Source organism: Rhinatrema bivittatum, chromosome 15 (assembly GCF_901001135.1).
Source record: "Rhinatrema bivittatum chromosome 15, aRhiBiv1.1, whole genome shotgun sequence".
Lineage (NCBI taxonomy): Eukaryota > Metazoa > Chordata > Amphibia > Gymnophiona > Rhinatrematidae > Rhinatrema > Rhinatrema bivittatum.
Window position 1 is genome coordinate 56,580,052 of NC_042629.1, and position 14,100 is coordinate 56,594,151.

The 14,100-nt window shown below is 44.3% G+C and overlaps 2 protein-coding genes across 3 annotated transcripts in view; both read right to left on the reverse strand.

Annotated features, from left to right (window-relative positions):
• Positions 1-10,907, reverse strand: part of NECAP2 (NECAP endocytosis associated 2) — a 69,331-nt gene extending 58,424 nt beyond the window's left edge. Inside the window, exon 1 of the mRNA XM_029577745.1 lies at positions 10,801-10,907. Within this exon, the coding sequence (XP_029433605.1) occupies positions 10,801-10,844 (44 nt within the window). The 5' untranslated portion in view covers positions 10,845-10,907. The remainder of the gene's footprint in view (positions 1-10,800) is intronic.
• SZRD1 (SUZ RNA binding domain containing 1) overlaps positions 1-10,924 on the reverse strand; it is a 41,753-nt gene extending 30,829 nt beyond the window's left edge. For both annotated transcript variants that reach the window (XM_029577747.1, XM_029577746.1), the window contains exon 1: positions 10,801-10,924. In XM_029577747.1, the coding sequence (XP_029433607.1) occupies positions 10,801-10,851 (51 nt within the window). In that variant the 5' untranslated portion in view covers positions 10,852-10,924. The remainder of the gene's footprint in view (positions 1-10,800) is intronic.
• Between the last annotated feature and the right edge of the window lie 3,176 nt (positions 10,925-14,100).

Genomic DNA, 14,100 nt, shown 5'->3' on the forward strand with positions numbered 1-14,100 from the left:
TAGCCAAAGCACCCTTGCAACACTGCAAATGTTAAAGGTCCGCCACACTCAAGGGCTCATTGTAGACACAAAATTCCTTTCTATGATCCCTCCTACTGGATTGTTCGCGATACTATTTATTTTATTTTATTTTTTATTTATTTAAAAGTTTTATATACCGCACAATGGGGTAGAGATCTATCCATCTAGGCGGTTTACATATTCACACATATATAATTTAAAATTCATACATAAACAACAAATGATTTAAAAAAGACTTCTCAAATTGACATTGATACTAAGTAGAAGGGAGCACAGAAAGTGGAATCTGTTTAAAAAAAACCAAAACAGAACACACACTTCTGGGCGCTCAATATACATTGTTTAGGCCATGTGTACTGTGGGTGTATACTGGGCTGCTCGTATTGAGCATCCGTTTCCTAACCCGCACTGACAGCCACCTCTCCTGGACACCCGATACCGAGGAGGTGCTAGGGACGAGCAATTTCCCCGAGCGCAGGTAATTTAAATATTAAATCGGGCACCTGGGAGGGCTGCATCAGCCTGACTGTTGCTATCATGGGATACCTTTGTATTCCATCCATAAATCAGAAACCAGGGATATTTATCAATTTAAAATGTATTTTAAAAAAAATTACTGGTCGAAAAGGACCTTAAACTCCAAGTATTCTGCAACAACAATTCTGGAAAAAACACAAATATTTTCACAAGTGTCAAAACTTGAAAGAAGAATTTTTTAAGCCTTGAATTGAAAGCGTCATCAAAAGTAACGAGTGTTCCCAACTCTTTTCCCTAACTTTTTGACTTGATGCACGCCTCATGTAGCAGCACTGAGCTGCACACAAGCAAAACTTTCATTTCCATTTGCAGGTTTTTCCAGTCCACTGACCTTGATGCTTGCTGCGTTTTCTACAGTGGTAGTCGTGGGAGTTGGCAATTCAGGGAAATCCTACATAATTTGATGGGCTTGCTGAGCTGAGAGGTCTAGCACTTTTATCTGTCAAAGAACTGTTCTCCAGCCTCAGTCAAAAGCAAGCACCCCCCTTTTTTTTTTTTTTTTTTTTTTAATAGCTCTGTGCTGAGGTTGTGCCCTAACCAAACCATAAGGCTGGCAACAGCAGCAACATTAGACTTCTGCGGATGAGTGGAAACAATGTGACAGAACCAGCCGCAGCAGCAAGAAACACCCAGCCCGAGCCCCCACATGCATCTCTGGCACTAACCAGGGTTCGGGAGGCAGGAATTGGAGAGCAGGGGAGGGCGCAGGAAGCTGAAGGGGGTGGGGAGAAGAGAAGCAAGAGGGCTGTACAGGTATATGGTAGGAGGGGTGCATTCACCATGAACTCCAGCCAGTCTCTTCCCCTTCCCCAAAACAAATGGGGGGAAGGGGCAGCAGTATATGGCAAGTGCTTTTTATTCCTGGTGAGAAAATCCCGAGGTTTGGTGTTTTTTTAACTGAAGAACAGGATCCTCTTGATTAAATGGTGCAGGACAGGGGTGGCCAACTCCAGGTTGCATTCACTCCCCCATTGTATGCAAATCCCTCTCTCGTGCATACGCTGTGATATCCTGAAACCCTAAGCTTGCTTGTGGCTCTGGAGGACTGGAGCAGACCCCCCCTGCTTCTTGCTACAAGCAGGGATATCAGGCTCCTTATGCTCTCCACCCACTGATGGGTCAAAGTGCATGGTGGATATGGACATTTCTGCTTTTGATTTCTTTTCACATGAGAAGCCAAGAAGAGTTTCCCCATTAAAACCAAAAATGACAGCACTTGTTTTTCTTCTGGAATTGGTTGTATTTCTTGGGGAAAGAACAAAACAGACCTTCTCATGATGCCCACTGTATGTGTCATCTTGATCTAGCAGTTTTTCTGCCAAGTTTTACTGGTAAAGAAACAAATTATAGTGGTCACCCTTCCTTCCAGACTTATACCACAGCATGGGTAACCTAGCTGAGTGTTGTGGCGTGTCAGGTAAATATCTCCATTCAGTAGCTACAATGGTGCTGCCTCACACCACCATCAAATCCCCAAGCCAACTTCCTAGGCATATTCTGTCTAAAGGGCCACTGACCCCTAAAAGCAGCAAGCTGCTTGTATATAGTCATGTACTTCAGAAATGAACCATTTCGGCAGCTCCTCCACCAAGAACAGCCAAACACCATGAAATGCTGCAAGCTTTTCCATAAAACTGTCAAATCTCATGCATATCACTCGACTCATTGCACAGAAGCAAGGATGCCACTGCTCCTCCAGTACTTCATGATTTCCATGGCACAACCCACTTGAAAACAAAGGGGCCAATGTGTGCTCATCAAGCAGCTTCCATTCCTTGGTGTTGTCAGGATGGCTCTCATTCCACTGCCTCTACTTGCCTTCTGCCTCTGTTTCTTGTACAATAAGACAAACAGAAACAAGCTAAAAAGGTTTCCACTACTGATTTTTTTGTTTTTGCGCTGTCATGTGTTGCCTAGTATGGTCATTGACAACATCTTCAGCTGTTTTGCAACGACGAATTGGCTGTGAATTTTTACCACACTCTCTTCTATTCTTGTCTCTCATGGTGAGAATCTGAAACGTTTTCTGGAAGTGGTAACCATGGTTCTGTGAATTGTGCAGCTCTAGGCTGCCTGCTTCTTCCATGAGAGCCACAGGATGCTCCTCTTCCCCTTACTACTTGAACTGTTGGTATCATATCCTCATCTGAATTGAGTAAGTTTTCAGAACTTTCCTTAACCGGAGGAAAATAAACATCCTTACTACCTTTGGATGAGTTGACATCACTCATCTTGCAAGAGTAGCTTCAGCAGTAAATATGTGCAGCCTTGCTAAGTGCAGAACACAAGATGACAGCCTTGATCGCGACTGAATACGTCAATAGAAAGAAAAAAAAACCAAAAAACTAACCTGCCCACCTGTGCTACCTACCCCATCACTGTCAGAAAATCATTAAGCTGCCTGGCTTGAACCCCACGTTGAGAGCAGGTAACCAGAGGTGGAGAAGGAAAGGAAGAATCAACCCCTTTACCCTGCTGCTCTCCTCTCCTACTGGCTTTCCCAAAAAAAGGAGGCAAACAAGCTTGTACTTTATGCAAAGGACAGAGATAGGCGAGAGGTGAGGCATGCAAAAGATGGCCTTGTAGTCTGGAAATAAAGCAGTTAGCAAAAGGCTAACTTGTAGATATATTCCAAAAGCAGACGGTCAGTTGGTTACTATAGATACCTGAACACATCTGAATGAACCCTGACATTTCAGCTGCATCAATCTCAACAGGTCAATCGGGGTCAGGCAAATCCTGTAAACAGAAATGGCATCGGAGTTAAAGTTAACCCCAACCATTAGTGTAAGCTTGGGGCAAGTTCTCACCCCACATGGGGCAACATGTTTTCATCCACAAGGAGCCAACTCTTTCTGGCAACTGGGGATACTACATACTGGGGTGTCAGTGACAATCTCCTAAAGGGACAGCATTAGATAACCACTAACCTAGGGTCTTATGTAATGCACATCTGGGGTAAGAAGTTACCCTGACAAGCGGATTACGGTTCCTCTCCATCCAAAACCACAACCTTTATAAGCAGATCAAGCCATCTGCGGAATCAGTTAGATCCTGGACTCTCATCAAAGGGCGCTCCTCAGACTAACGGTAACGAAAGCCACAATAGATCTGGCAACGCTGGTCCTGCTGCAATCAGATGGCAAAGCAGAGAGGGAGCACACAAACGTCAAACTCTGGACCTCAAAAGCACTAAGTTTGTTAAAATGGGGCACAACAGAAAGGGGAGTTAAACCAGTGGTTCTGAACTTGTTTCCTGTCCGGACACACCTGACAGATCACACTCCCAAGCCTGACACTGAACGCATGCCCATCACCGGCTAAATGTAAACTTGTACTCTGCACTCACCAATGGGTGCAAAGCGGAACTAGAATAGTCGGATTCTGGTGTCATCTCAGTAACAACTACACCACCAGGCACATTGTAAAATACAAGACAAGAACACTCAGCACATGCGTAGCAAACCTGCCGTCCCACAGCAGCACTAAGTTAGAGGACGCAAACAGCAATAGCCCTACCTAAGAAAAGGCAGCAGTACATGTCCTATTGCAACAAGTACGACCAATGCAAATGCCTCCATGCTGGTAAAATACCTCATCTCTGTCATGCACAGAACCAATACAGAATACAAGCCCACAATCTACAAATGTGGATACAAAATCTGGAATGAAGCCACCATAACGCCACTGTACAGGCAGCGCAGAACTGGAGAACTAGAAAAAGAAATGCATATCCTCCTACACTAAAGCAAAGCACAAAGATAGAAGAAATGCACATTCCCAGAACTGACATATTACTGCTCTTGCACCCCCCAATCAATCTCCCTCCATCGCTTACTTCTCCCAGTTATCCCCACACACTCACATCCCTGCCAGCAAGCATCAGCAGCATTACTTCCAGGCCCGGCGGGGGAGGATAAAAGGTGCTGTCCCTTTGGGCTCAGAAGAGCAGGACCCAGCAATGTCTCGCTCCCATCTGGGTGAAAGGGAAAACAGCCTCCCACTGGGCCAGAAAGCGGAGAAGGAAGTGAGAGTGGTCTCCTGGCAGGCACAAAAAAAAAAAGAAGTCAGCAGTCTCCTGCTGACCCTGCAGCACATCTCCCAGGCCCCTGCGATATAAATATTGAGAACCACACAGCTAAATTAGCAGGGGCTAAGGCCAACAAATCCGTTAGGAAACAAAAGTATGAAAACAAAACACAAAAAAACGCAGAACTGGAGAGATTTCAAGAGAGGTGACTGAAAAGGGGCAAATGATCACCATTCAAAACATCCATGGGCTGGCAGGAAAAAAGAAGAAGAGATGGAATAACTGAAAGGCAGTGCAAGTGGAAGAAAGCGACAGCCAATGCAGGAAAAGCTGGGTGACCAGACTTTTCTCAAAATGGGTCTGAGAAAGGACGGTAAGGAGAAAAGGAGCCCTGACATAAGAACATTTGCTAGTAGGATCGTTTTCATACAATTTATAGAAGAGAGTTTGTGTGGAACCAGCAGAAGTTAAAGTGGTCAGAGGATATTAAAAAAAACACCCACCTATTTAGGCAGGCCTTCTGTTAATAAGATTATGAAAGTCATGTAGGGATTTATTCAGCCTTGTGTTTTACTTTTAAAGATTGTTTGTTTAAATAATCTCTTCATAAAATGTGCTTATTTGTGAATTATTATGTATTATAAGCCGTAATCCATTTAGAACAACTGACATTGAACTAAGTGGCATCAAACGTTTTTAAATAAATAGATCTTAGGTGAAAGGAGTGAGCCCAGGGGGACTGCAAAAGGGCAGATGTCCCTCTTATTAAAAAGGGGAAAATAACGTGGTAACAGCAGGGCCAGCGGAAGCACTCGGTGAACTAGGCCTGGGGCCCAGACCATTAGGGGGCACGAGCAGCGGTTTGCCGCCACGGTGCCACCTAATGGGGGCAGCAGAGGGCGGGTGCAAGGCAGAAGGTGCCTAGGACGCCTAATCCCCTTGGCACCGACCTTGCGTAACAGAGGAGGTTGAAACCTATAAATTGGTTTAACTGGACCTCAGCCATTGGAGAGTTAATGGAAACTCTACTGAAGGCAAGGATAGTGAAATTATTTGAATCCAGTGGGACAGAGAATTCAAGGCTGCATGCTTGTACTAGAGGAAGATTATGTCAAACTAATGGGATCAGCAAAGAATTAGATTCGAAACTGCTCTGCAGAGGAGGCTGGGAAATAAACTGAACAGTCTGGGGTCAGCACTGAAAGTAGGGGGATTGGCTCAGAAACTGGTTGAGCCACAGGCAACCGAGTCAAGTGAAGGTGTGGAGTGTCTCTGGGCTCAGTCCTAGGGCTGGCTGGTTCTGTTCAATATCTTTTAAGCAATATTGCAAAGGCATTCGTAGGAAGCATTTTGCAGAGAACCCCAAAATCTGCAACAATGTGGACAAAGCTAAGAGGCAGGCAAAATGAGGTTATCTGGTGAGAGATTAGCATAGCTAAGTTTCAATACCAAAACAAATCCATGTCACATATGTGCAGATATTCAAGGAAGCAGAACACAACTGTGGCAGGGAGAGGGAGTGAGCTACAGATGCCCAACAAGTAGGATAGAGAGCTTGGGGTGATCGTATTGTATCTGATGAGCTCAAGGCAGTGAAAATGTGATAAAGCAGTGGCCAGGAGGGAATAATGCAGCTGTGCAGGTTCTTGGCAAGACCTCACCTAGTTTTATGACCAGTTCTGGAGGCCATACCTCCAAAGCAATATGAGCAGAGCAACACAGAAGCAGTGCAGGCAAGGGCCACTAAAATGGTGCAGGGTCAGCCACCAAAGCCCCTTAAGATGAAACGTATGGCTCTAAATCATGCACATCAGAGAAAGAAAACATGGGGGAAAGGGGATGCAAAAGAGAGTCACATACCTCAATGACAGTGGTGGAATTGTTTTTTGTTTTGTTTTTTTTACGTAAGAGACAACATTGCCTGACAGCTCTAAAGAGAGCAAGGGACAGTGTCTCAAAAATGGTGATCCAGGGCATGGACTACAACAAGAGATCACTTACACAACCTGACAGATAAAGGGGAGGAGAAAAGCAGATGGATCAAGTCACACAAATAAGGCTTTATGTGGACCCTCCCCAGGGGGGAAAGTCTTGGCTGAAAGGAGAGTGACCATGTAAGGTGAGCATAAAATCCCATCTAGAATGAGAGAGGCAGGCAGCCTCTGGTAAGAGACATACAGAAACAAAATTGCATGCAAACAAGTTAATGATGTACCGCAGAAGTCATCTGGTCTCACTGCTAAGTCCCACCTGCTGCTAATGTTAGCTCATTCAGTGAAACTTAGACTTAAGGCAGAGAAATTCTAAGAATGCTCCTGGTAATGAGTGAAAAAAGAAAATCAAAGTCTTTCTATATTATATTAGGAGGGGTTTTTTCATACAATTCTCTAGAAGATTTTGATTTATGCCACTGAAGTAATATACCACAGTATGCACTTCACACCAATTGACTGTTTAAAATGGCTCTTAAGGATTTCTCCATCTTTCTGGTTAAAAGACATTTTTAAAAATTCCTTTCAGCTGAAACGGATGCACCTTGGATCCTTAACAAAAAAAACCAGGTATAAACAAAACTAGTAATGCGCTCAAAAATGTCCTGGAACAAAAAATGAAATTAGATGTGCAAGAACAAACAAATCCTAACATGCAGTGTGAATTTCAACAAATTAAGTTTATAAAGAAGCTACCCTGTAATCGCTTTGGAATTTTGCTCTCTTTTTAAGTGTTCACATTAAAACAAAATGAGTAACTCTTTGTGGAGTGGTATCAAAGAAATGAAAATTACCCCCAACACAACTGAAATCACAGAAAGGCCTTCAATAAGTTACAAAGTCAAAGTTTCAAACCCTGAGTATAGGTACAATTAATATTTACAGACATAGTAGCTTTTGATGAAACAAGTTATAAATAAAGTGATCTGTCACCTAAAGACATTCTTGTAGATTTGTTACTTTCACTCAGCAGCTCATTACCTCTCCTACATCCCCATACAATCTTCCTCATGGACTCTGTTCTTATCTGGGCCTCTTTCTCTATTGCTTTCCATCTTGCTGCACAATATGCCTGGAATAGCTTTCCTACATTGATGTGTCAAGCCCTCTCTCCTGCCATATTCAAATCACATTTAAAAACTTACTTTTTTTTTTTTAAGATGCTCTAAAATGTTAGCGCCCAGCTCTCCCCAATCATAGCCTTGCTGAATTTAACCATTTTTTACAGTTTCCTAAAGTCTCTTGTCCCACCTGTCTCTCGACCAGATAAATGTTCCACAGAGCAGAGATAATTTCTTATACAGGATCAGAACTCTTATTAAGCATAGAAGGGAATGAATCTAGTGGCACCTCTACTGCACAGCACTACTGGCAGGATCCTTTACTGCTCTCTCCTTCCAGTCTGTAGTAGGACAGCAGTGCTGCTCACCTGCATCTGCTTCCTCCTCTAAAGCAGGGGTGGCCAACTTCAGTCCCTGAGAGCCACAAACAGGCCAGGATTTCAAGATATCCACAATGAATAACCATGAGATAGATTTGCATACAATAGAGGCAGCGCATGCAAAATCTCATGAAAACCTGGCTGGAGTTGGCCACCCCTGCTCTACTGCCTTCAGACAGGGCCCCACCAGCACCAGAGTTCTGTGTGAGGCCCATGGAGAGAGAGAGGGGTAAAGAGCTACTCTCATCCTGCTGGCAGGAGAGGATCTTACTGGGGAAGGTAAGAACCAGGGAGAAGGGAAGAGCGCGAGATGTTAATTCTATCTTGTGGTTGTATGTATCTGAACAGTGATGCATATGTCCAGTGCTGCTATAGAAGTGATAGCAACAGTAAGGTCAGCACCATTTGTTCTGGCTAAGTTTGGACTTAACGGGACAAATGATGAGCTTTGAAAATCCCCACTGTCTAATCACTTCCAAGTTATCTAGTTAAGTAGATAGCAAAATAAAACTTGGGACTTCCAGTGACACGCCATGCCTGACTGGATGCAGGTTTCAGTTGTTCCTGGGGAATCCTCCCTTATACTTGTCCATTTTTTAGTTCCTGACCATCAAATTGACATTTAATATTGGAGCTTGGGTACCCTAAGGACAAACGTGTTGTTCCCAAGGATGGGGGACATGAATGTTAAACCTAGAGTGACTCGAGATAAGACTGTGATGAGAGATGACATCTGAACCTGCGAGAGGGGCCCCGAATAGGCCAATGGTAGTGCTTTCAGCTGAAGAGATTGCAAACATATCCAAGGGAGTTTCAGCATCTACTGAAACTACAACTGGCTATGGCTGAAATTCAAAAGAATAGAGACATTCTCATAGGCTAACTGAGGATGAGCAATGCACTTTCACACAGGAGTGTACACCCCATCTGGAATAGCAAAGTAGCGAACCCCAAAAAAGTGGGCCAAACTTTTCTTGATCAGACTAATCAAGAAAATAGGGGGCCCCTAAAAACAATTTGAAGTTAGTCCGGCTTCCGGAGTCTAAAGAAGCAGACTTACTGAAATTCTTTGAACAGTGGCTTCCAGAGCACTCTGGTCTGAAGGGGCTTCGCACAGTATTGTTTGAATTGGCGCACTGGGTGGGCCTTTATAATAAAAATGCTGGCAGGCCTTGGCTAATGGTGGCAAAAATTCTAAACTGGAAGAATAAAACTAAGCTGCTGCGAGAATTTAGGGAGCAGAGGAGGAAGTTAAATATGAAGATCATAGGCGCCTGTTTTTTGGGGGGGTTTTTTTATGATTATTCTACAAAAGTTGCTCCCTGATGTAAAGAGCCTTCTCTCATCTGCACAGCATTATTTCAAAAAGGTATCTGCTTTGCTTTTCTTTATCCTGCAAAAATCAAGGTATATGCGGGCAAAACTATCTTACTGACAATGAAAAGGCACATCTATTTTTGCAAAAACTCAAGCAACAGCATAAAACTTAGCCAGATAACAGATATAATGAGGGCATTTTGAGGCAGAGTTAAGTTAGTTGCATGAGTTATCTAGTTAATGCCAATATTCAGTTAGCCAGATAACTCTGGTAATGCCATAGAACAATCAAAGTTCACCACAAAGTTACATAGAAACATGATGGAAGAAAAAGACCATATAGCCTATGTAGTCTACCCATCCTCATCAATTAGTCAGCCATACAATTCATATCACTATCTACCCTAAAAATAGTATATATATATATATATATATATATATATATATTCATTCATTCATTCAAGAGCACTTGTGAATGTCCTGACAAAGTTAATCAAATAAATTTATCCAGCTAATTTTGCTGGCCAACAGTTACTGAAAATAAACCCCAGTGTTATCACAGTTAAATTCTGCCTTTCACTGTTGGAATTCTCGCCCTATGCTTTGTGTCCCCACCATTTACTAAAATCCACTCTTTTACACCAATAGTTGTATACACTTTAACAATGAAATAAAGTACAATTTCAAATAAGCCAACTTCTTTCTAAGCAAAGATGTCATGTCTAGCAATGAAAACCATTTCCATATCGCGAGTTACTCGACTCCACTAAAAATATATAACTGGAATTAAAATAGAAGACTGGATACATTACCAAGACGTACAATGAAAACTTCTGCAACACGAGATCCCGATAGCGGATTTTTATTAAAGGACTAAAAGTTTAGCTTTAGTAAAGAGGCAGAGCGGCTACCGGGTTGAATTTGGTCGCAAGCTTGCCTGCTCTCCTGTCTCTAGCAGGTACAGCCGTGCTCGGTAGTTTAATGCGTGTTACTCCCAGCTCGGTGCACCATCCCGGACCCTTCTGGAGCAAGGGGCCGTTCTCAGACTGCCCCGGCGCAGGCCTGAACAATACGACTAGAAGCTGGGAAGTCTTGAACCTTACCACGGAGGCCCAACACCTCTTTCAACCTCCCTCTTCATAGCCTGTCCCTCTGAGCACGAGTGCACCCCCGACCCCCTTCTTCCTCTCTCCCGGAGCGCGGGTGCGTCCCCCAGTCTCGACTCTCCTCTCCCAGAGCACGGGTGCTCCCCCGATCTCTTCCCACCTGCTTCCCCGGCGCTCTGACTGCCCGTGGGCGTGAAGAGGACAAGCTCTCTGGAAATGAGCTTCTATGCCTTTAAGAGGCCTTTACTCCAGCAGGGTCCCGCGTCCTCGCCACGAGGGACGTAAGACCCGCTAGCCAGGAAAGCAGGTCCACAAACCCCAGCCACTCCTCCCCCCCCCAGGCCCCCAACTCCTTACCCCGCTGTCGGCCGCTTCCTCCCAACTCTCCGCGACCTCTTCATCTTCCATTTTACTCTTCCAATCAAAAAAGGGCAGCGCCAGGCGCACTGCGCCTGTGCAGCCTGTCTCCGTCACTACAGCCGCGAACGCGCACGCTCCTTCATTTCCGCTCCGGCTGCGAGCCCGTCCCGTGAGCACGCGCGCCCCTAGAACGGGGCGACAGTTTACCCGTAGGGGCGAGGTTTGGATGAGTGATGTCACTATGATGTCTCTTAAAGCGGCAATAGTGGCAGTGTGTATCTGTTTCGTGATTCTTCGGCCTCGTCATTGAGGCTGATTTCTAGGACTCGTTTGTTGTTTTAATTCCAATATAATATCTGCCGTATCTAATTCAGACGTTTAGTTCCTGGGAAAAATGTGAATAATGGGCGTATAGGCAACAGACAAGGGACCGTCCATAAATGACGTCACATTATTTTGGCATGAAATCAACCCCCTCTCGTCACACTTGGTTACAAATCTGCAAACCCCCTTTAAACTTGGAACCACCCCAGAGCAGGACATGATTTATGGATGGCCTCCAATAATCAGTGGAGTTCACAAGGAAAAATAGTTATCAGATTACCTGCGGCGTCAGACCTGGGGCCAGTTTTTTTTTAATATGACGTTACAAAGATTAAAGGATGGGTACACCAACCAGGAGAGGGTAATTTCTGAGGAACTCGTGGTGGTTAAACAATGCAACTTGTCAGTACGCAGAATGGGAAGACTGCTAGGGTACATAGGGAGAGGTATAATCAGTAAAAAAAAAAGAAAATAATGCTATTGTATAAGTGTAAACCTTCTCCCCTCAGGAAGGGGGATTACTGTCTCAGTCATGTTAAGCACAGATTCTCTGAGTATTGGGTGGGGGAATGCAGACTCGGTGAAAGGGGACAGGATGCACTTGTACGGCCCAAAGAGGATCATGCTCCAGCAAATAATCAGTCTACACTCCTTTATTACTTCTGAACAAGACCCAGAATCTTCAGACATTCCCAACAATATCAAAATAATCTTAAGAACATAAGAAGTTGCTATACTGGGTCAGTGCGAGGGTCCATCATGCCCAGCATCCTGTTTCCAACAGTTGCCAATCCAGGTTACAAGTACCCAGCAAGTACCCAAACATTAAGTAGATCCCATGTTACTGATGCCAGTAATAGCAGTGGCTATTCCGTAAGTCAACTTTATTAAAAGCAGTTAATGGACTCCTCCAAGAACTTATCCAAACCTTTTTTTAAACCCAGCTGCCCTAATTGCCCTAACCACATCCTCTAGCAACAAGTTCCAGAGTCTAATTGTGCATTGAGTAAAACAAATTTTCTCTGATTTGTTTTAAATGTGCTACTTGCTAACTTCATGGAGTACCCCTTAGTCCTAATACCTGAAAGATTAAATAACTGACTCACATTTACCCATTCTAGACCTCTCATGATTTTATAGACCTCTATCATATCCCCCCTCCGCCATCTCTTCTCCAAGCTGAACAGCCCTAACCTCTTTAGCCTTTCCTCATAGGGGAGCCATTCCATCCCCTTTATCACTATGGTCGCCCTTCTCTGTACTTTCTCCAGTGCAACTATATCTTTTTGGAGATGTGGTGACCAGTACTCAAGGTGTGGTCTCACCATAGAGCGATACAGAGGCATTATGACATTTTCCATTTTATTCATCATTCCCTTCCTAATAATGCCTAACATTCTGTTTGTTTTTATAACTGCCGCAGCACACTGAGACGATTATTTCAATGTGTTATCCACGATGATGCCTAGATCGTTTTCCTGGGTGGTACTACCCGTGGGGGAATTATGCACAAAAATATTACAAGTTCTGTGCACTATATTTTTAAATTCTGTAGACTTTGTTCAAATAACATAATCACTATCTTTGAGTAATAAGCCACACATAATGCAATACAAAAAAAGATTACTACTCAAATATGCAGAATTTTTTATTATTTTTTTTGGTGCAGAATTTTCCATCATAAGGACTGGTCCCTCCAGAGGTCTCACCCTCCCCCAGGCTTAACTACCCGCCCTAGCTTTCTCCCCCCCCCTTCTAACTTTAACCCCTTCCTCATGCTTGATCTCTCTTCCCTCTCGGGTCAATTCAGCAGGTCGCGTGCTACCTCCCCCCTCCCCTTGCCCCCAGGGTTGACCCTATGCAGATTACTCCTTTTCTTCATTGCCATCCTTTAGCCACTTGGAATCCGTGGTGTTTTTTTCCATAACTGTTCTTGTCTTCACCACTTCTTCTGGAAGGGCATTGAAGACAAGAAAGGTAATGGAATTTAAAAAGGGATGAGATGCTGTAAGTTGTAATTTCTCCTTCCTCTGCATTTTGGCAAGTCAATCTCCACCAGTGGGAAGTACCAAAGCTAATACCAAAAAGGGCAGGAGGCTGCCAGCGATGCACTCAAAACCACTTGTGCGAACGCAGCGTCCTCCTTAGCCCAAACATCAAAGGGGTAATGCTTGGAAAATGATGTGTAAAGATCGCTTTGTCACCACTCGGCAAATCTCGGAAGGTGAGAACAACCGAAGTTCCGCCCACGACACTGCCTGAGATCTGAACGAATGCAGAGTAGTCTGTTTCGGCAAAGCAACCTCAGCAATCACATCGGTGGCTGTAACGACTTCCTTAACCCCGTGGGCTATCGTCACCCGCGTCGCCTCTGCTCCCTGATTACTGCCACCATGGAGCACAAACAGGCGATCAGACTTCTGAACAGATTCAGTTATCTCCAAGTACCATAGTAAATGACGCTTGCCCTCCACGGAATGCAAAAGATGGTACTCACATCTCTGTCCCTGTTCAAGGTGGACAGGGAATGGATTGATTCAAATGAAACTCCAAAACCACTTTTGGCAAAAAGGAGGGCACAGTCCGAAGCTGTACTGCTGCTAGAGTCATACGCAGAAAAGGCTCACGGTAAGAAGGAGCCTGCAGCTCAGAGATTCCACATGCTACCAGAAAACAAATGTCTCCGCGGTAAGCAATCACAATGAAAGAGCATGCAGCGTCCAAAAGGTCAGACCTGCCAAGAACTCCAGGACCAAGTAAGGTCCCACAGAGGCACCAGAAGTTGTGGCGGGGGGGAAGGGGGGTGAAGATGCTTAACTCTCTTCAAAAAGCAGGACAAGCCGGGATGAGATGTTGTAAGTAGTAATTTCTCCTTCCTCAGTATCCCAGGATATTGAGGGAGCTCAGAGATGTGCTGGCAGGTCTGCTACTTGACCTGTTCAATAGATCTCTGAAAATGGGAGTAGTGCCAAT